Below are 23,337 nucleotides of genomic sequence, written 5' to 3'. Positions count from 1 at the left end.
CTGCCACATACACACACATCTGTATGATCTGCTATTATGAAATTAGGCAGAGCCGAGAGCGCAAATTACTCATCAAAAGATTTACACTGGATCTGCTTGTTTACTCTCCTGTGTCATTTACATACAGAGATTATACCTCCTGACTGTCTGTCATGTCTAGCCAAAACACTTTTTGGTTTAGAGAGTACACATCCAACAATATAAACTGCTTCTAAAATCATCAGACTTGTCTATAATCGTTAAAATAGTCAGAAATGTTTTAACCAGAGGCGTTACAGAATAATCCTCTGAGGACTTTCATAACATGCATGACAACGAATCGGCTTTTCTCCCAACTCCATCTGTTCGCTCTGCTCCAATCACACCGTTGGGGGCGTGAGCGAGACTCGAGTTCTTCGCGGCGGGTAGAATGCTTTTACAGTGCGCGCGACTGTACTTCCTCAGTTGAGAATGGCGACTGCAGCCTGCAGTACGCACAGTGCGTTAGCCAGCAATAACAGCAAACAGCACCTGCTAAAACGGAGAGATTCCCGCCGGAGACAAGCCGCTTTACTGTTCCTCAGTAACATTTCTCTTGACGGACGGCCCGTCCAGCAGAATACGGAAAATGGCACCCTTCAGGGACACAGACATAACGACTTTCTGGGGACCGACGTTGGCGCAAGAGTGTCCAGGTTATCTGTGGAGTCGAATACCTATGGTACCTTCGCCAACCTGTCAACGTCAGTGAGCTGCAGCTCTGTAAACCCTGTCCCGAGACTCGGGGTTCTCAACGTCCCTCCCATCCTTGTCCTTCCCTCATCGGACTCAGGGCTCAACCATGTCGGGACCACTGAGGTATTTCTGGAGAGGGGAAGAGGGTCTTTCTCTTCGCAGGGGAATCTTCTTTCCCCGAGTCTCTTACCAACTCCAATCGGACCTAGAAAGTCATCAACATTGCTGTCAGTCCAGAGTTGTAACTCGATGACTTCTGAGACCCGACAAAGGTGAGTTTATCTTAACAGAACGGTGACTGAGTGAGCTGTGCTGTTGAGCAGTATTTATATGTAGCTATCCATGCGAACATTTGAAAAAAATATATACATATTATAGTTGCCTATTTTTCTATAGAAAATCACAAAACCGTTATCATGACTAGCAGCGTATCGCCGCGGGACGATCAAACTCAATTGAATCACAGAAACATTTGCAACATAGAGAGCTAGCTCTTGCTAGTCTCAGCCTGTCTGTAGACTTGTTTCATATCTTGATTAACTGAAAGTTACTGTAGGCTTCACTTCCTACTTAATAAATTGACCGTTACCTTACTGACATTTAGCTACTCCATTTCTCCACACAAAAGGTTCCTGTGTAGCCTAACCCTGTGTAGTACATTGGCAATTGACTGTACAAGGACACGGTAATCTAATACAGATTGTTGCAAATGACACGCCATAATGTAAATAGCAACGGTGTTTTTAAAGTATTAGTTCATCTTTGACTGCTTATAGTCAGCACGTAAATATTTGATTAATCAGTCGTGTGATAAAGTGCTGTCAACATCAAGAACTCAGCAGTCATTGATACACAGTGTCATACATACAGTACAGATGTGGTAAGCATTTTGACATTTGAGGGTGGATATGTGGAAATGTTTACCCTGCCTACAGTTAAGTTTGTTGCTAGGGGTGTCTGTGAGATACCATTTCCCTGTCAAACATGAGTCTGGTCCGACTTCTACTAGACAAAATGATAGTGTGTTTGTGTGTGTGCATGGACCTACCAACTGCGAGATTCACAGTATAGTCAGATGAAGTTTACAATTTAAACTTGTGTATTTAATTTGTAAATCAAGCAAACACAGGCAGAAACTGTATCTTCAAGAGAGCGAGACGATAGCAAACATAACCGCCATCAATATTGACTATGGTGTGGTATCGTATTTCTACGGAAAATTAATATGAAATGATATAATATGATTCTTTAATTTCATCGTTGGAAATTACTCATTTGTTTGCTTAGTACTGTTCCTGTTGAGTAACTCGCCCAAATTAATTGTTAGAAGTGGGCGTGTGTTTGTGTGTGTTAGTAGTTTACCAAGTCAGGTGGCACTAAACACGAACAGTTCACAATAACTTGTAGTGATATTGACTAATGAACTAGGCTGCATGGTCAGTGCCTATATTTTATTTGATAATAATGCAGTTGTTGGAATGCTAAATAGGTGCCACTGATCAAAGGGATTTAACAAGAAACAAAGCACAGTTTAGCTTTTGATTACTACTTGATTGTGCAACATGAAAGAAGGAAGAAAAACATTGCAAGTTTAGAACAAGCCCTGACCTGGAATCTTAATGACATCATCTCTAAACTGTCCAAACATGGAGGGTGTGTGAAACAGTTTCATCTGAAAGTGTTTTAGAGCGTTGAACCTCTCCCCCTCGTTCCTCATCCAGACCCACCAGGCCCTGTTCACTCTCATGCTCACTTCCTGCTCTCTTTGTCTAATAAAGGATGACCTGTCTGGCCCCAGCTATGGGGGCTGGATCCTCAGCCATGTTGACAAGCTGCTGTCCTCTGCTCTGGAGAGGAACGACCCTGACTTGGACACACACACGCACGCACACACACACACACACACACAGTCTTCTGAAGCCAGACTAACAAAGTCCTGTTCAAACAAATCAGCATAGACAGAGTCTCTGCCTAAAATCACCACAGAATAACATATTATGTAATCCGTTTGCAAACCAGATAACTTATTCCGAGACAGATTACATCGTCCCCTCTCTCCAAATAACTGCCTGCCCCGGCTGTCTGATGGCCTGGATGTCAACTTGTCATGCTGTCTGCCTAGCAGGCCACCTGGAGTGTGTAATGCCTATCTCAACTACATAACAGATTTCCTCCTAAATGACATGTTGTTGCGAGCTGATTGAACCGGAACAGACAGATGGTCCTGGAGCAAGTTTGGAGCTGTGAAGAGGAGTCAATTAAATTGAAACGCTCACTTGAAACAGGAAAGAGGACAGACTAGCATGAAAAAAAACTGCCATGATGTCTGAAAATCCCAAAAGAATCTAGAACGCTGCAATAGAAAATGCAACAGGCTGGATTAGTGTGTTTAGCGAGTGTGTGTGATTTTTAACGACACTAATGTAATCAGTGGCGTTAAATAACTTCATGGCGTGACAGCACTGGTAGATTTGGTCTGATTCTGCTCTGTGTCATGCAGGCCATCAGTGGACTGTCACCGACACTGTTGCATGGAAGCAGAGTGGATCTCCCTCCCTCTTCCTCACATCCCTTTAAGCTCTCTTTAAGCTGTGTGCGTGCATGTGCACATTAGGGCCATCCCCTTGTCAGGTCCAGGGACTTGGGACGTGTTGTCATAGTGCATCAATCAGCTAGCAGGGCCGACTGATGAAGCATCAGCTACTGCAAGGCAAAGCTAATGCTACAATCAGCCTTAAGCGCCACTGGTGCTACGCACACATTGGCTAAAGGTGGGAGCGACGCTAATAGTGGCCGCTCAAAGTGAGGATTTGGTGTGCATTAAAGCAAAGCCTTTGTGACGTCAGGCTCGCTCAAGCTCAGGCTGACTGCTGCTTGGCCCCTGAACCCTTAAACCAAGATCAGCCACTGATCCCTTGCTCTGCCAGTGGCACTATAGGCACAACCAGGACACAGCCAGGCAGTCCTGATTAAAAACAACAGAGGGAGGAGAGGAGGGGGGGGGGTAGAGAAAGATGAGAAAGAAAAAGAAATGAAGTGAGAGGGAAGGTGAGGTGAGAAAGGAAAGAAGTGCAGGGGACAGGGGGTGAGAGAGGGAGAGGAAATTGTTTTGTTCCCAGCATTCTATATATAATCATTGTTTCTTTTTCCCCCTGGAAGGTTTAGACGTCCTTTGCTTCTTATCTGGAGCTCTGATAGGGAGTGACGTGGAGCCTGCAGTTTATAAAGGAGAGGGAGGGAGCGACAGTTGGTGGGGGGGAGGTTATAATCTGATTGTTTTTGTCGTCAGTTTGAATTCAACCCGCCATTTATAAACAGATGCAGGATCACAGAAATCTTGACATTTGAATCTGCCATTTGCCTTTCATTGATGTTAACAAGTGATAACATCAACACCAAAAAGAGCCCATGCGTGCTGTTACTCGGAAAGTCAAGCCTCTGCTCATTTGTGTGAAACACTGATTCCACAGTACAGCCAAGTGTTTCTTTTGGAGAGCAAGAGAGCAGTTGCACACTACTCTAGAGAAGAGCTACGCTTTCATACAGTCAGCTTTTAGGGGCTTAGCAATGAACACAGTTATAACATAGTTCATGTAAATATTTAGTTTGCACAGTTCATCCATGCCACAGTCCCACAAGCAGCCTGAAGCCCTAACTCCAGATGAGAACTGGGATGAGCTCACGCTGTGACGCCACTCTGTCTCAGGGAGGTAGTCAGTATCGTCAGCATCGCTCTGAATGGGGGGGGGGCATGGCAAGACTGTTTTGCTTCCATCCACCACCGCTGTTCCCATGAAAACGTGTCAGAGGATGACGATGGAGATTAAGATACGAAACACACCAGTCCTCATTTTTCCTTCCCACAGCCCAGAATGGAACATTCCAGAAGTGAGTAGTGGGACCCAGAGAAAGCTTCCATCCTGGGTTCTATTGGAATGTGCCACATTCCATCATTGAAGCCTGCATTGGAATTGACAGCGATAGACACCCTATGCTCACCGAGGGCTGTTTATAGACAAACACATCTCCTGGTTAGCGACATGGCACACAGAGACAGATGGGGTGCTTTGCCCTTTTAGGTTCAGTTGATGAGTCAGCATGGAACCTGCAACATGAAGGTTCTGAGTTTGATTCCTGCAGAGACCACACATTCTTCTTGTCAGCTCTGGCCTGTTGTCCACCAACACTGTTGTCCCTTTTGCTCTGACAGCCTGTGGCCGTGTGGTTTGGTTCAGTAATGGACGGTGTAGTAGACGTTAGGTTTGGTGTTTGGTTTCCGTTGTCCAGCTAGCCGGGCAAAGTGCTGCTTGTCTCACCATAATGACCACCTGTACAAAGATAGATGGTTGTTGGTAGCCGTGTCATTGATTGGGGGAGTGGAGATCCTGTTTGAGTCCCACACCCCCACACCCTTACCCTCTTCCCTAATCATTCCCACAGCAGAGATAACAGTCATTTAACTCCCCAGTCTTGTACGGGTCACCAGGAGATAGAAAAAAAAAACCCTCAGCAGATGGCGTTGTGTTGTGTAACAGTTTTCATTCCAAACAGAAGGTATTTTTTGCCCTGGTCCCCTGCCTGGGGCTTGTGGCTCAAATCTGTTTTTGCAGCGGGGGTGGAAAGGAAGATGGTCTGTTTTGTTTGTGTGCGTGTGTGTGTGTGTGTGTGTGGGGGGGGGGGGGGGTCTGGACTGATGTCTCTTACGTAACTTCAGTGATGACAATCACTTTGACATGGTCACCATAGGCTGTGTGTCTGCAGTCGACTGCTAGGAGTGGCCTTCATATCCAGTATGGAGGGATGTTGAATCAGATCCAGCTAGCTGCTGCTGCTTTTGGGGAGCAGCATCGGTATTTGCAGTTGCGATCAATGAAGTTAGTGATTCTGAATGGGCCTGTCCTGACCTGACCTAACAACAGACCTAACACAGTGATGCTGCAATTTCATCTGCTAGAAACTTTAGACCTGTGGTTATGTGATTGTCCTGCAGGTTACTGCTGCTACACAAGTAGCTTTACAATGTTCTTGTGTTCAAGGTTGTAACCTGTACATATCTCACTCTCTCTGTCTATCCTCTCCTTCCCTCTCTCCCCCTTTTTTCCTCCACCCTCTCTCCCTGCTTCCCTCCCTCTAGGACTCGTAACCTATCAGGTTCTCCCAGACCCAGATCAGTCAAGAAGGTCCATTTCATCAAGAACATGAGGCAGTATGACACCCAGGGCAGCAGGTGAGAGAGCACACACACACACAGGTCTGCAGATATGCCTGGCCTGTGTCTGTGTCTATTGTTAACCTTGTGAAGTGGTTCAGAGGGCTGTAATCATACACCCTGGCGCATACGTACAGATACACACTCACTCTCCCCCCGAATGTCCTACCCCTCAGTCAGACAGTAGATAGTGGGCAGACGGACAGCAGCTCTACCAAGCGACGCTAGCTAGGACTGTGGATAGCATGTTCTGTTCTCACTAAGGCCCCATTATAAACTCCTTTCCAGTGCATGGCTGCTGACCTCCTCCGACCCCCACCCCCCGGTTCCCAGGGTTACGGTTAGATTTACAGAGGGCTGGGGAGGGCTGGAGGCGGTTGGCCGGGTCAAGGGAGGGCCAGGGGCTAGGGCCAGTTTTCCACTGCTGAACTGTGGGAGCTGCATTAGGGTCATGTCCCCTGGGGGAGGTGGGGGAAGGGAGGATGACAGTGTTTTTACATTTAGTCATTTAGCAGACGCTCTTATCCAGAGCGACTTACAGTAACCACAGGGACATTCCCCCCGAGGCAAGTAGGGTGAACTGCCTTGCCCAAGGACACAACGTCATTTGGCATGGCGGGGAATCGATCCGATTTTTATTTGGTTGTTGTGTTTCTAGGATCGTGTTGATCTGTGCCAAGAGGTCCCTGTGTGCTGCCTTCTCTGTGCTTCCCTATGGAGAGAGTTTTCATATCAGGTAAGATTCTGCACTGACTCAACCACAACAGACCTGGAACACAACCTCTCTTCCCTCTTGACTTAGAGACACATCCTCTCCTTCTGCTCCTCCTTTCCCCCTCAATAGCAATCAACCTACTGGCTAGAGATGGGTGGAGAGGTATTTCTCTCCACCAGTCAGAGGTCTTGCATAGAGAGCTCTTTCTCAGGGAGAGAGAGACCAGTCAGAAGTCTTGCGTAGAGAGCTCTTTCTCAAGGAGAGAGAGACCAGTCAGTGGTCTTGCGTAGAGAGCTCTTTCTCAAGGAGAGAGAGACCAGTCAGAGGTCTTGCGTAGAGAGCTCTTTCTCAAGGAGAGAGAGACCAGTCAGAGGTCTTGCGTAGAGAGCTCTTTCTCAGGGAGAGAGAGACCAGTCAGAGGTCTTGCGAAGAGAGCTCTTTCTCAGGGAGAGAGAGACCAGTCAGAGGTCTTGCGTAGAGAGCTCTTTCTCAGGGAGAGAGAGACCAGTCAGAGGTCTTGCGTAGAGAGCTCTTTCTCAGGGAGAGAAACAGTGGTCCATGGGTTTTCTCAGGGAAAATGGAAGGGGAGGACAAGGAAAGCAGAGCTGGAATTTTCCCACATGCCTCAGATCTCCTGAATTAGTGCTGTGATGCAGAGAGGTCGCAAGCTTGACCTGCCTCTGGCTGGCATGCTCCCCTCCAGACAACAAACACACACACACACACTCACACACTCACTCTCACACACACACACACACTATCTGCTGGAATAATAATAATAGCTGTTTTTCTTCTTTGTTGGGGGGGGGGGGGTGAAACTGAGGTTGAGGCGTTATGCAAGTCGTCTAGCTTCAGAGAAGAACAGGGGGTTTACTGTGTTTCCCACACAGACTAATTTGTGGCGGTGTGCCATAGAATCAACACCAGCCACCACATATTGCGTTTCTTTATTCTTTTTAAAATGTTGTTTACGCTATTTAAAACACGCAGCGTATTTGTTCAGCTGCATTTCTTTTCCCTGCTCTCCCTCCGTCTCTCTGTCACTCACGCGTCTCTCTCACATACAGACAGTCACAACGTCAGCACACGTTAGCAACGACGCATAGATACGCCGTCCTACAGACAGCGATATCAGCGAGCATTAGTACCAAAGGTAAAAGTCTAGGAAAGTTGAGGTTTCTTTTCGATAGGTACCAATGAACATGTCTTAATCTGCTAGACAATTGGGTTCCTCTTTGGGTTCCTCTGCTACCAGTGCCGGTCCCAGCACATTCGGCGCCCCAGGCGAGTTGTGTGAACAGCCCCCCCCCCCCCCCCCCCCTGTGTGACTTGGCGCCCTCTGCTGGTGGTGCAGGACGGTTAATTACTAATGGATGAACTTCGGGATTTGCCGCCCCCCTCTTGATGCCGCCCTAGGCGGCTGCCTGTCGCCTATGCCTAGGAACGGACCTTGTAGCTACTGCACCTGCATATACTGCCAGCTCCGTATTTCTCCTAGATTCAGACCAAGCCCCGGTAAATTGTAGAGCTAGCTAACTACTACACTCCTGTAGTAGTGCAGTAACTACTACACCCCACAATTTCCCCAGAAATATTTTCAGGCTTCAACCAGTGCTGCTCAAGCAGAAAGAGGTAGACTAATATGTAGAAACAGGCAGGTAAGAAAGCAGGTCTCAGGACAAGGGAACTGATTTCTATTCTTCCGTTTCTGGCAGATAGGACTTGAATGGGTTTCACATTTTGTATAGGGTGTTAAAATGTGTGTATTTTGGGTTGGGTGCATGATTCACTTTTGATAAATATGATTTACTGTAATATAATAAAGTTCTGTGTAACAAATTATTAACTTAGGAATTATTATGAACCCCCCCAGTCTGACACAGAACAACACCCCCCCCCCCCCAGCCCAAAAAAGAGAGAGGGATGCAGCCAGTATAGGTCCCTTATGCAGGACCTTCTTTATTTTCCTGAACCTTCTAAAGTGCCTCCAGTCTGACCCCCCCAACCCCCTCTGTTATTTACTCCCCTCCTCTCCCTCTGGCTGACTATATTTAAGATCTGTTGAAGCTTCCTTCCCCAATGATTGTCACCAATTACAGACTGCTAAATGTTAGTAGACTGGGGAGGCTCTAATCGCTCTTTCTAGCTTCTCTCCCATTGATACACATGCACCTTCACACTCATTCTCTCTCTCTCTCTCTCTCTCTCTCTCTCTCTCTCTCTCTCTCTCTCTCTCTCTCTCTCTCTCTCTCTCTCTCTCTCTCTCTCTCTCTCTCTCTCTCTCTCTCTCTCTCTCTCTCTCTCTCTCTCTCTCTCTCTCTCTCTCTCTCTCTCTCTCTCTCTCTCTCTCTCACCCAGTGAACCACTGGAGTCCCAGAGGAGACACTCATCAGGAAACATCTCCACCACTCTGGAGATGCTGCCTGGCCTGGAGGGCTTTGAACTGGATGCATACGGCCGGGTACAAATACCCTCACATGCTCCACACACAAACACTTGCTCAACACAAACACACACTCACATGCTCAACACACAAACACACACTCACATGCTCAACACACAAACACACACTCACATGCTCAACACACAAACACACACATGCTCAGGCTGGCTGAGTGAGTGATGGTGATTTTCTCCTGTCCAGACGGTGTCGTATGCCCAGTTCCTGTACCCGACCAACGCTCTGGTGCGCCAGCGCGCCTTGGGCTGTGACATCACGCTCCAGATCCCCATGTCTCGCAGCAGCACCAGCATGCCAGGGACCTGCAGGAGCTACGCCCCCACACGCATCAACAGCACCGTGGGCCTCGACCTCGGTACACACACACACACAGCTATATGCACACACAGTCATGCATGTCACCCACAACCATATGCACACACGTTCATATTTCCACACACCATCATATACACACATACTCTCTTATGTGTCATTTTACATTAACACACACACACACATGATCTTATATCCACGCACACACTCACTGGGCCTCTCCTGCAGCAAGTGCCACCTACTGTGCCTTAACATGCAGACAGGACAGACTGACAGACAAGGATGGCAGACAGACAGACAGACTTGGGTAAGAGGTAGACAGACAGACAGACAGACAGACTTGGGTAAGAGGTAGACAGACAGACAGACGGACAGACTGACAGACTTGGATAAGAGGTAGACAGGCGGACAGACAGACGGACATGCAGACAGACAGACAGACAGACAGACATGGATAAGTAGACAGACAGACAGACAGACAGACAGACAGACAGACTTGGATAAGAGGTAGACAGGCGGGCAGACAGACAGACAGACTTTGATAAAAGGTAGACAAGCGGGCAGAAAGGCAGGCGGACAGGCAGGCGTACACAGTCAGTAACTCCTGTCTCCTGGGAGGGGATTTATCCTGCAGCCCCCCTGACCTGCTGCCAGCACTCTGGGGCCGATGGACAGATAGAGAGATTAGGGCCGGCAGAAAGGGGATCAGGATGGGTAGAGCTCCAAGATGGGTAAAGAGAGGGGGAATGTGCAGTGATGTAGGCAGTAGCACTGGAGAGCACAGGGGGACTTAGTCCCAACTGAATCACAGAGAGAGAGAGCATAAGAAGGGGGGATTTGGAGAGAGCGAGGGAGATGGAGGAAGGGAGCCACAGTGATAGAGGGAGAGAGGGAGGAGAAAATACCCCTAGTCCTCCTTACCTTTATCATTGATCTTATATAGCGCTTTCTACTACTCAGTAGTACTCACACACACCAACACTCCATTGTCTCTGCTCTGCAAGGTACAGACACGTTAAGCACTGTTCATAATCACGCCTGAGAGCACTGATAAACTACTCTGTGTGTGTGTGTGTGTTTGTGTGTTCGGCGTGTGTGTGGAGCTGAGTGTCAGTGTCAGTGACCTGACTGGTTATTATCACAGCTGGGATGCAGCTCTCTATGTCTCCAACCCTTTTCTTATTCTTAGACTGGATATAGCAACCCTCCATTACACACACACACAGCTTCGTGAGCAAGTGTCACTTCATGTGTATATATATATGCCTGTGTGTACGTGTGTGTGTTGGTGTGCGTGGGTGTCAGTGTTTACTTGTGTGTGCTTACATAATCTAACCAAGGTGACAGAGATTAGAGACAGGTGCTGATGGGTGTAGCATGCCCGCTGCTGGCGTGCTTATAAAAGGCCTATGTTCCAAAGCACATACTTGACTCGATGATATTGTAGTTTGACTTTTGTCAAGTGCTCAATGAGCTCAGCTGGTGAGGAAAGAGACACACCAACACACTCTTTGATGAATGGCTTGAGCACTGGGTGATATTTGTTTGTACGCTACCATAGACTGGTATCTTTGTGTTAATGCCTCTGTCTGAAAGTACACAGTATATTTATTGTGCGTGTGTGTGTGCGTGTGTGTGTGTTCTTCAGGCCTGGAGGATGTGTCCGACTACGACCCCAATCTGCTCAGTGATCCCCAGTGGCCCTGCGGCAAGCACAAGAGAGTGCTCATCTTCGCCTCCTACATGGTGAGGAGAGGAGGAGAGGAGAGGGGAAGAGAGGAGAGGAGGAGAGGAGAGGGGAAGAGAGGAGAGGAGGAGAGGAGAGGGGAAGAGAGGAGAGGAGGAGAGGAGAGGGGAAGAGAGGAGAGGGGGGAGAGGAGAGGGGAGGGGAAGAGAGGGGAAGAGAGGGGGAGAGAGGAGAGGAGAGGGGAAGAGAGGGGGAGAGAGGAGAGCAGAGGGAAAGAGAGGAGAAGGGAGGAGAGGAGAGGGGAAGAGAGGAGAGGAGAGGGGAAGAGAGGAGAGGAGAGGGGAAGAGAGGGGAGGAATGGAGAGGAGAAGGGAAGAGAGGAGAGGGGAGGAATGGAGAGGAGAAGGGAAGAGAGGAGAGGGGAGGAATGTAGAGGAGAGGGGAAGAGAGGAGAGGGGAGGAGAGGAGAAGAGAGGAGAGGAGAGGAGAAGACAGGAGAGGAGAGGAGAGGGGAAGAAAGGAGAGGAGAGGGGAAGATAGGGGAGGAATGGAGAGGAGAGGGGAGGACAGGAGAATAGAGGAGAGGGGAGGAGAGGGGGAGGATGAATTAGAGGGGACAGGGGGGGAAGCAGGAGGAGTGATGGAAAGGATGGTACGTTGAAAAAGGTCCAGCAGAAGGGCTGGTCACAGTCAGTCAGCGGGGAGTGTGGCAGCAGAGAGTGAGGCAGCGAGGGGATGCCGTGTTGTTAGGAGGGCTTCCAGTAGGGGAGTCTCTGTAGGCCTGGCCTGCAGCTCAGCCTCTGATACGTGTCAGCCGGTAATGGGGATGTTCACCAGGTTAGTAAATCCACTAAAGGTAATACCCATCTTTAAATATACACACTGAGCACAGTCCTGTACTGCTGCTTTGGGTCTGTGGTGACTTTGGCTGACACAGCAGAGTTCAGGACAGAAGGAGGCTGCCAACCAGACACCAGCTAGAGTGCAGCACGTGATTGGCTCCTCTGCCTGTTCTTTGACAGCGGGGCGGGGCCTCCTCCATACTGTTCTGTTCTGATAGGAGGCAAGCAGGGCTGGGTTCTTAGTCACAGGATCCATCCCATGTTGTAGATGTTTAGGTTGTGGATGTGAGCTGTCATTCTCAGTCTCTTCATCCCCCTCTGTCTTCATCCAGACCACGGTGATAGAGTACGTCAAGCCGTCGGACCTGAAGAAGGACATGAACGACTCGTTCAAGGAGAAGTTCCCCCACGTCAAGCTCACCCTCAGCAAGATCAGGAGGTACGCCCCGGTGCAGCAGAGGGGATCTGACCCAGCGCAGTAGAACGCACCAGAGCACAGCAGCAGACAAGTTCTTGTTTAACAGTCTCGTCTGACTCTCTTTTGTCGTTCCCCCTCCACCTGTCTACCTACCCCCCTTCCTCCCTCCCCCTCTCCTCCCCCCCCCACCCTCCCTCCCCGTCTCCTCCTCCCTCCTCCTCCTCCCTCCCTCCCTCCCCCAGTCTGAAGAGAGAGATGCGTTCGGTGGGGGAGGACTGTGACCTCCAGCCGGTCACCGTGGCCATGGCGTTTGTTTACTTTGAGAAGCTGGTGCTGCAGGGTCGTCTGAACAAGCACAACAGGAAGTTGGTGTCGGCCGCCTGCGTGCTATTGGCGGCCAAAATTAGCAGCGACCTCAAGAAGCAGGATGTCAAACAGCTGATTGATGTAAGATTACATTTACATTTAGCAGACTCTCTTATCCAGAGCAATTTAAAGTAAGTACAGGGACATTCCCCCCTGAGGCAAGTAGGGTGAAGTGCCTTGCCCAAGGACACAATGTCATTTGGCACGGCCGGGAATCGATCTGGCAACCTTCAGATTACTAGTCCGATTCCCTCACCGCTTAGCCATCTGACTCCCCGAAAATCCCAGTAATGGACGTGTGAGTATGAACCCTGTCCACGTCCCGTAGCTGACATCCCTTCCTCGTGCTGTGGTGTCCCAGGTGTGCGCTCTCGTGTTCTGCAGAGCAGCAGTTATCAGACACCTGGAGACGCCAGGTCTCCTCACAGTCTCACTGCAGGGCTGCCAGGAGCTGCCCCTGGCAGCGCACAGTACCCCTCACTCATGTCTTCCTCTCCTTCCTTCCTTCCCTCCCGCCTCCTCTCTCTTTCCTCCTCTCCCCTCCTTTTCTTCTCTCGACAGAAACTGGAGGAGCGTTTCAGGATCAGCAGGAGAGAGCTCGTTCCTTTCGAGTTCACTATTCTGGTGGCCCTGGAGATGGCCCTCTACCTGCCTGAGAGCAAGGTGATGCCGCACTACCGCAGGCTGGTCAAACAGCAGTCCTAGACACCCAGACAGCCAGACAGACAGCCAGCCTGGCGTGCCCCCACTCAACCAGTCGTCCAGCAAAGCCTTCTGCTTCCGTCTTATGGGCCTGGAGTCTACTACTCCAATGGAGACCCCCCCCCCCTCCCCCCACGGGCACCATTCCATCTTCTTACCCAAGCAGCTACACACCCTGGCCCTCAGGTGTCCCTGTCCCCTGCGTGTCACACTGACTGAGTCTGCGCTGCCTGTCAATCTCCACCGGAGGGAGCCGTTGAGCTGTGAGGTTCAGTTGGAGACTTGACTTCCAATCAACTACCAAAAATCCCCCTTCCTTTATCGTGAACAGATTCATTCGGAGGGGATAATTTATTGTATTTTATTGCAACATAAAGGTATATGCTTCTTCTTCATAACCAAGTAACCTCCTTTGCACTACCTACAAAACATCCTTCACATAGCCTAGCTACTCTGTGATACTGTAGCCATACCTCAGAGTACCCTCTATATTCAACCACACAGAAGGCTGCTCTTAATCACATGGCAGTCAAACAACAGCAAATCAATAACCATTTTATTCTGTATCAATACTGATATACATTTCACTCCAAGTGTCCTTGGGTGAATTTGAGCAGCGCAAATAAAATGTATTATTATCATAGTATTATAGACAATAATATATGTATTTTGTCTAAATATATACATGTATTTAACCTCCTTATGTATCGCTTATCGACTAAGTGAATTCAAAATGTATTTTCAGTAGTGCTGAGTCAGGTCGTCTGTTTTACTGGTCACTTGATTTACTCTGCATAGTGTCAAGTTGACGCGTCATGCCATTTAGGAGGAGAAGAACTCTGACATTGACTTACTGTCTCGATATATATACAGTCTATATACCCTTGTATTTTTTTTCTTCATTCCTTTCAGTTTTACATATTTAATGATGTCGAATTGTGTTGTAGTAATAGTAGTTGCGATATGGATCTTCCAGGCCTTGCACTGAGGTACACCAGTGTGTGATAGGTGCGCCATCTGGATGATGCTGTGCTCTATGTTAGAGATGAATACCACATGGAGGAACACACTTTTGTAGTGTAACGTGTCTGACTTCTGTGTGTGTGTGTTTGTGTGTGTGTGTGTCCTATGTGTCACTGTAATACCCATCTTCCTTGATATAAACATTTTTTTTACTGTATTTTTTACTTGGATTTGGCTATAAAGGGAGTCTCGGCTATAAAGGGAAATATTCACAGTATTTACAGTTATCTATGTCTTCCACTGTTGTTATTGTTGTTGTCGTCTGTTTTGTGTTGGTGACAACTGACTTGTTATCCGCCTAAGCAGCAGTGTGACATCTGTTGTTGTTGTTGTTTGTGTTGTGCCTTTGTTTTGTGTACCTAATACTAAGCACTTCCAAACTTATTTTTTGCACTTTCCCTCCCTAAAGAAACACTGTGAACCAAACACGTTCATGTTCAGCCATCCAAGTGGGACAAAATGTCACTTCAATATATGTGATGTAATTGGCCTTAATGATGTTGAGAGAGCTAGTCAGTGCTATCAGTGCCACCTTGTGGTCATTGTTGCACATTGCATTAAGGGTCACACTAGATTATTTATCCAACTCCAATCTCTCTTTCTCCCTGTCTCTCTCCCTCTCTCTCAACTCCCCCTCTTTCTCTCTCTCTTTCTCTCTCCCCTACCTTGCTCACCTGCCCCCATATACAGTAGTTATTTCCTCAATGTGTTCATAACCAAGCATGAGTATAATCAACAAAGTGCCTGCTCATACAGTCTATCCTCTTGGTGATCACCATAACATCCAAACTTATTACACACCATGTAGCGTAAAAGACTGCAGACAAACGTTTTATTTTTCCTCCAAGTATGAAGGTTTTCACTGTTGATCTGACAACTATGTTACCAAACATTCTTAGTACAATACGGCTTGTGACCTTTTTTAATATAGCTGACACTGTGACTTTGACCAAATACAGGGACAGCATAGCTGAAATCCTGCAGTGCTTCCACAGGAATGGGTGGTACTAGTGTGTTGTAGTTACCTGGTTATCTAAGACATCCCAATCCATTACCTGGGAATCCAGATGGGCGGGGCTTAGGGACTCCTAAATTCCTCCCCATTGGTTGGGTTGTCCCAGACCACTTGAGGCAATCACTATCATTGGAGGTCTAGATTCCAGTGATAACTTTATTTGGCATTAAACTGTCGCTACTTTGAATGGAGTAGGTGTGAAAACCTCCAACAATTATTGTAAAATAAAGCATTTATACTTTGTGAAGTCAAGATCTATATGCAAATCTATGTAGATACATAGGAATATCTATGGTTTAAATAGCTTAAAGCTACTTGTATGGTAACAAAGCATTTGAATGGTTTGTAATCTCATTGGGATTGTCAGTGCCCTTTCTTCACCGTCAGTTCATGTTCTGCAACGTTTATCACTGAGTAATGATCCTAAACCCACTTGTGTGACGTCCTGTCACGCCCCCCTCTCCAGTACAGTTGGGAAGGACGTGTTTGTTGTTCTTCAGATGCAAAAGCCAACAAAAAATATACATATATTTTTGGACCTTGCTGATGTGTGACTGCCTTTTTGTCTCATAGTTTTTAGCTGTTCTCACCACCCACACACATCTACCTGAGCGTGGATAAGCAAAAGTATAAGCCTTTTAAGCCTTAGCTTGCAGTTAAAAAAAAATAGACTTTTCTTTCTCCAACGGTGTAGCATTATCAGGCTTTGGAACTTAATTCATTTCATTAGTAAACATTCAACTGAAAGACATCATTATAAATTCCATCAGAATTCAGTGCCAGTATAGTTTTACAATGTCATATTCTAGTATAGAGCGCAGTATAGTGTAAAGTCAAAATCAAGTATATTATTAATAAAAAAATAGATCATAAAATAATTTCACCAATAGTGAAGATAACTTGTAGAAATGAAACCTGCAGACCATCACCAATGGGGATGATGTAAAACAGGGTGTGTCTACATTTCCCAAATTGAATTGTTTCTGTAAATCACCCTTCATAGTTCAGATGTCAATTGTCATGATGTCTAGAGAACACTGGTCTGAATCATCTTCTCCTCCTTAATCATCCTCCAATCTTCTCCTGCTCTTGTCTCCTGCCATGTTTCAAGGAACAAGTCGGGTGATGGCAAACAGGGTTGACATATGATGTTTTTTATTGTTGTACTGTCCTCTCTTCAGAATGATGTCAAATTGCAATCATGTAGTTGTTGCACTGTATTTACTGAAACTACAGGCTGTTACTTGGCAGCATCCACTGAAGAATTTGATTTACATTTAGTAGACACTCTTATCCAGAGCAACTTACAGTAAGTACAAGGACATTCATGGATACAGCTTAATTTTACATACTTTGCATAGTTTTGTGGTATCCTGGTAAGCTACTTGTGAGCTACTTGTTTTCTTTATACCATTTTACACATATCTGTAACTTTTTGACATTAACTTTTTATTTCAGACTCTCTAATAAGAGAGATAAGAGATACATGTATTTCTTTAAAGGAAACATAAATACAGTTAGATAATTACATGTAATATACATACGTCATAGCTGTGTTAACCTAAGAACTTTCTGCTTTCTGATACTGGATTTAAGCATTGAAATAATATAACATTGTACATAATGACAGTGCATATTACAGTGGAGTTCTATGCAGTTACTTCTACTAAGGTGCAACCAATAGTAATAAGGTTAGGACACATACACACCAAATTTTGGGGGAATCTATGACGCAGATATACAGTATACTTAATAGGTTGGAATTTCCATCCTTGCTTACTGTAGGGATCACATACAGCTTCTATGAGAGAGACTGGTTGCCTTTCAAGATTCTTTTGTTTTCTGAAACAAAATGAAACACATTATGAATGTATTACAATTATTATTATTATTATAGGGAATAATCATTACAATACAATTATTAATAAAATTCCAACATATCCTTATGATACACGAGTAGTTGATGAATATATGCATGGCAAGAATCACCCACCTAGAACTACAAGTTGCCCACCCAATCAGTCAAGTGTTTCATGTCATGTATAATTTTTCAGTTTTTAACTATACACACACAAAATGTGTGACTCCCCAAATGTTTACATCTACATTTAGTCATTTAGCAGACGCTCTTATCCAGAGCGACTTACAAATGTTGTAATGCAGGTCAGATGCCACACTCACCTGTATGTCCATGGGGCGATTGCTGTCCTGGACAAGTTCTGGTTGTCAAATTTGTGTTTATTTATAAGTCCAGGCTGGCACGAATGGTGTTTTACCGGCTCACATTTGTAATAAGAGCAGTTTTTTGGATTTGAATTTCCATGGAGACCTTGGCCCAAGCAGAGCAGCACAACCTAAAGTCAAAATATGCCAGGAAGTCAGATCCTCGCCACAGTGTATTGACAGACAACAAATACAATAAACACATTCACACAAGAACGACACTCCAGGAGAAAGTATGCATGCATGATAGAGAGAGAAAGAGACAGACATCTATCCATTTCTGTCATCAATCCATTCCTGAGCTTCCATCATCTATTCAACTGTCCCAGTACTCACCAGCCAGGTTGTAAATAGTATGTAGTCTATATTCATCTTGTAGATTGGGCTGAATTCTATCGGTTCCCAAGAGAAAAGGTTGAATCCTGTCCAGTCTTTGAAGAGAAAGTTGCGTTCTGTCAGAGGGTTTCCGAGGTTTTATGCCTTTCATTTAGCCATCAACCTGTCTGACGAGCACAGAGAAGTCCACTCTCTCCTGACCAACATATTTGCATTTGGAACCATAACATGACGAATATTCCAGTTTCAAGTAGGCTAGCTATGTTTGTCTCCATACTGTCACTGCTATAGTTAATAACAAGGAACGATGGTATCATCAGATTACCGGTTCAATGCCGCTTTGGATTAGTGTCTGCTAACTGTATACATTACATTAAGCAATGTGTAAACTCTGTGTCCAGAGTCAGTTTGATCCATTGTGTGTCGTTGTTCCTGTGGCAACTGTTTAGAAACTAACAGAAACACCTTGACCACCGATATCAGGGAAATCCTCGGGTCACCGGATGACTAGTAACAATGATGACGAGGACGGCACCACTGCCCACACAGCCCCTGTCCTGCGGTCAGGTTCTCCCTACAGTCCTGCTTTCATTTTACATATGTGGGATTCCCTTGTTCCTCCCACTCTCTCCGTGAAATGTATTTTACTTGTGAGTGGGTGTTGTATACAGTAGTATGTGGGGAGTAGTATCTATTATTTTGCATCTTCCAATTCACTGGCAAAGTACAAACAGTGGTAGTTTGTTGTTACAATTGTTTGTTCACCAAAGGTATGTGTAGTTGTTATAATGACTCATGACGCATTTGTTGTCATACATGGGATTCCCTTTTTCACCGTGTCTCATCAACCCTCTTGGCCACAACCTTTATTATTGTGAGATTTTTGTTTCAAAATTATATTTCAAATATTCCTGTTGCATTTCAAATATTTATCACCAATTTAACTGAATAAGAAGACTGTATGATTATGTCATAGATATAATCTCTTGATAAAAAGGTAGGCTAGTCTCTTAGTCTGTCAATTGATAGACCTAACCCTAACCCTAAAAACAATTTGGTAAGCGGAGACTAGTTAGAAAATATCTCTTGTCTCAAAGTTGTTTAATATCCAATTCAAAACAATGTGTACAGAAGTTCTACAACCCACAACAGGCCAACATGAATACATTTAATGTTCTTTGGCAAACACAAACTGAAATCGATACTTTTCAAGTGAAATGATTTTAGTCAAAAAAATGTTTGTTAGATCTGAAAATGTAGCAACTTCATAAAACTTGCATTGAATTTCCAGATCAAACTCACACTTCCATTATCTTAATTTTGAAATCAAAATGTGTAGTATGACATTGAAAACAAGCATTCACATTAAGTGTAATTTAACAGTGGGATGTAGGTTTTGTCCTTTATCTACAGCTGCACTAATATCTACTATTGTTCATTTGGGTGTTTATTTCCGGTCTCTTTTTTGACCTGAATAGTATATCCTGACCAATTATTAAGCATATGTGAGGGACAATGTGATGGGTAGTGTGTGATTGATATTACAATTAAACAATATAATAATTTGATGCACCAAACAAAATAAACTGTATAAGTAGCAAGTTCAACTGAAACATGTGCGGACCCATAAGTAAGGGCTATGGTCAAGGTTAGCTGTTCTTTAAATCACAACATTTCAGTGTCTGAAATCATTTTAAATTGAAGAAGCGTATTAGAACAAGCCCTGGCATACTCGCAAATACTAGAGCCCCACCCAGTGGTATAACAGTGATTAAACAAAAATGTTTTAATGGGCAGTTGTAATATATAATCCAGGGGAGTATGTTTGCCTTGAAATGTGGGGGGATGTAAATAAAACATGACACTCATGAAGGCGTATTAGATAATACCCAATTGCTCTGAAAGTGCCAAGTCAATGAAAGGAATTGTTAAGATGAGTTCAAGACAAGTTCAATGTATTTATTACACAAATGTGTGGTGCAGGTGTCTGGTACACTCAAATTGAGTATCACAGAAGACTGGACAATGAATACAGGAAATCTAAAGAGTATATGGTATCACAATATGGGAGGATACAATGTGATTAACATTGCCTTCACAGGCATTGAAAAAGGACACAGAATGCCAGATAGCTTTTGTTTAAGTCTTTTGATAGCGCTCCTAAAAATGGCCTTGTCACTCCTCCTATTTTCCTCATTAAAAGTTGCATGGCATTATACGCTTTAGCAAAATTATGACCTCTAGACGTACATCAGCGACACAGGCCTTTCCTAGTCACTCCTTACAAAGACCCAACTTATGGCTATGCAGGCAGAATAAAACAGTATAACGAAAGTTTATCAATGATACAAGAAACATCATTAATAGATAGGCACATTTCTCTCCTGGACATAACCAAGGTTTATGTGCTCATGAGCTTAATATTGCAAGGTATAGATCAGACATTGTTTTTTTCAGAACATTTCAAACAGTATAGAAGTAATAAAGTAATTACTATCTTTAACTGTTGTTAACTGATCAAGGGTTTAAGGACAAACCTCTTCACTCAGGACCCTTTAATTTCTCCACGTCTTTTGATTTGAAGTGAATTCAAACGGAACTGTCAACTAATCTAAACAAAATTCTCCCTTTGAAATGGCCTTTTTATTCAGTACATTGTAGTAGCAACACTTAGGTTACATTAACTGTAATTAAACAGCTATACCTTTAGTAACAACATTGAATCTTTTCAGAGATGGCAAAAGTACACACATCCTTCACTCAAGTAGAAGTGCAGATACTTGTTTAAAAAGACAAAAAATAAGTTGAAGTCACGTTAAAGAAGTATGGGCTCTGACATTTACTTAAATGAATTAATACAAAAAGAAACTATAGACATTCCTACGCGTATTCACCAAGAATCTTTCTTGATGCTGAAAATTTGGAACATCTCCCATATGGCCATGGGTTATCAAGAATGTCTCTATCCTCAGTCAACTCCCTCTACAACAGTATAACAACAGTGTAATAATAACCTAATAACAGTGTAACAACTGTGTAATAACAACCTGTAACAGTGTAACAACAGTCTAATAACAACATAATAATAATGTAACAACAGTGTAATAACAGCATAATAACAGCGTAACAACAGTGTAATCACAATGTAAGAAGTTGAAAGTACAGATATTTGTGTGAATTTTTTTTAAAGTGAAAAGTTGTATAGTAAAGTAAAGTACTGATACCAGAAAAATCTACTTAAGTACAAGTATTTGTACTTAGTTACTTCCCATCCCATAAAAGATACATTTATTTAGATACAATAGCAATTTCAAAGTCTCTGATAAGAGAGACAAAGAGATACATTTAATTTTAGGAAACCTAAATACGGTACATGTAATATACATATGTCAATAGCTCTGTCAACCTAAGAACTTTCTGCTTTCTGATACTGGATTTAGGCACTGAAATAATATAAAATTGTAATATAATACATAATGAGAGTGCATATTACAGTGGAGTTCTATGCAGTCAGTAGAGAATCTGGTACACAGGTGCAACCAATAGTAATAAGGTTAGGACACATACACACCAAATTTTGGGGGAATCTATGATGCAGATATACAGTATACTTAATAGGTTGGGATTTCCATCCTCGCTTTCTGCAGGGATCACATACAGCTTCTTTGAGAGGGCTCCCTGCGTGTTCACCATTCTCTAGATTTGTTGGTCTGAAACAAAATGAAACACAATATGAATGTATTATTATTATTATGATAGGAAATAATCACAATAATAAAATAATACAATTCCAACATATCCTTATAATACACAAGTTGTTAATGAATATGCAGGGCAAGAATCACCCACCTAGAACTACAAGTTGCCCACCCAATCAGTCTTTTCATTAGTCATGTATCATTTTTTAATTTGTAACTATACACGCACAAAATGTCTGACTCCCCAAATGCAGGTTAGATGCCACACTCACTTGTATTTCCATGGGGCAATTGCCGTCTTGGACAGGTCCAGGTTGTCAAATTTGTGTTTATTTATAAGTCCAGGCTGGCACGAATGGTGTTTTACCGGCTCACATTTGTAATAAGAGCAGTTTTTTGGATTTGAATTTCCATGGAGACCTTGGCCCAAGCAGAGCAGCACAACCTAAAGTCAAAATATGCCAGGAAGTCAGATCCTCGCCACAGTGTATTGACAGACAACAAATACAATAAACACATTCACACAAGAACGACACTCCAGGAGAAAGTATGCATGCATGATAGAAAGAGAAAGAGACAGACATCTATCCATTTCTGTCATCAATCCATTCCTGAGCTTCCATCATCTATTCAACTGTCCCAGTACTCACCAGCCAGGTTGTAAATAGTATGTAGTCTATATTCATCTTGTAGATTGGGCTGAATTCTATCGGTTCCCAAGAGAAAAGGTTGAATCCTGTCCAGTCTTTGAAGAGAAAGTTGCGTTCTGTCAGAGGGTTTCCGAGGTTTTATGCCTTTCATTTAGCCATCAACCTGTCTGACGAGCACAGAGAAGTCCACTCTCTCCTGACCAACATATTTGCATTTGGAACCATAACATGACGAATATTCCAGTTTCAAGTAGGCTAGCTATGTTTGTCTCCATACTGTCACTGCTATAGTTAATAACAAGGAACGATGGTACATCAGATTACCGGTTCAATGCCGCTTTGGATTAGTGTCTGCTAACTGTATACATTACATTAAGCAATGTGTAAACTCTGTGTCCAGAGTCAGTTTGATCCATTGTGTGTCGTTGTTTCTGTGGCAACTGTTTAGAAACTAACAGAAACACCTTGACCACCGATATCAGGGAAATCCTCGGGTCACCGGATGACTAGTAACAATGATGACGAGGACGGCACCACTGCCCACACAGCCCCTGTCCTGCGGTCAGGTTCTCCCTACAGTCCTGCTTTCATTTTACATATGTGGGATTCCCTTGTTCCTCCCACTCTCTCCGTGAAATGTATTTTACTTGAGAGTGGGTGTTGTATACAGTAATATATGAGGGGTTTAGTATCTATTATTTTGCATCTTCCAATTCACTGGCAAAGTACAAACAGTGGTAATTTGTTGTTACAATTGTTTGTTCAGCAAAGGTATGTGTAGTTGTTATGATGACTCATATTCATTCCTGTAGCATTTTTTTGTCATACATGGGATTCCCTCTTTCACCGTGTCTTATCAACCCTCTTGGCCACAACCCTTATTTATTGTGAAATTATATTTCAAATATTCCTGTTGCATTTAAAATATTTATCACCAATTTAACTGAATATGAAGACTGTATTTAG

The 23,337-nt window shown here is 44.4% G+C and overlaps 1 protein-coding gene and 1 long non-coding RNA gene across 2 annotated transcripts; one reads left to right on the top strand and one right to left on the bottom strand.

The window, feature by feature from the left end:
- Nucleotides 1-433: 433 nt before the first annotated feature.
- Nucleotides 434-16,007, top strand: cables2b (Cdk5 and Abl enzyme substrate 2b). Its single transcript, XM_084680135.1, has 9 exons — nt 434-986; nt 5,849-5,941; nt 6,582-6,659; nt 8,997-9,099; nt 9,283-9,454; nt 11,060-11,157; nt 12,273-12,379; nt 12,601-12,805; nt 13,286-16,007. Exons 1-9 carry the CDS (start codon nt 451-453, stop codon nt 13,427-13,429), a joined length of 1,536 nt encoding a protein of 511 aa, XP_084536261.1. The 5' UTR covers nt 434-450; the 3' UTR covers nt 13,430-16,007.
- Nucleotides 16,008-20,838: 4,831 nt separating this feature from the next.
- Nucleotides 20,839-22,647, bottom strand: LOC146252335 (uncharacterized). Its single transcript, XR_014732168.1, has 3 exons — nt 22,372-22,647; nt 21,994-22,166; nt 20,839-21,733 (listed from the first exon to the last, which is right to left on the bottom strand). It is a non-coding gene; the product is annotated as an uncharacterized LOC146252335 (long non-coding RNA).
- Nucleotides 22,648-23,337: the final 690 nt, after the last annotated feature.

The sequence above is a fragment of the Hypomesus nipponensis genome, chromosome 18 (assembly GCF_054491055.1).
Source record: "Hypomesus nipponensis isolate SF chromosome 18, ASM5449105v1, whole genome shotgun sequence".
Classification (NCBI taxonomy): Eukaryota; Metazoa; Chordata; class Actinopteri; order Osmeriformes; family Osmeridae; genus Hypomesus; species Hypomesus nipponensis.
The sequence above is the reverse complement of the archived record's forward strand: the minus strand, read 5'-3'. Positions and strand labels throughout refer to the sequence as shown.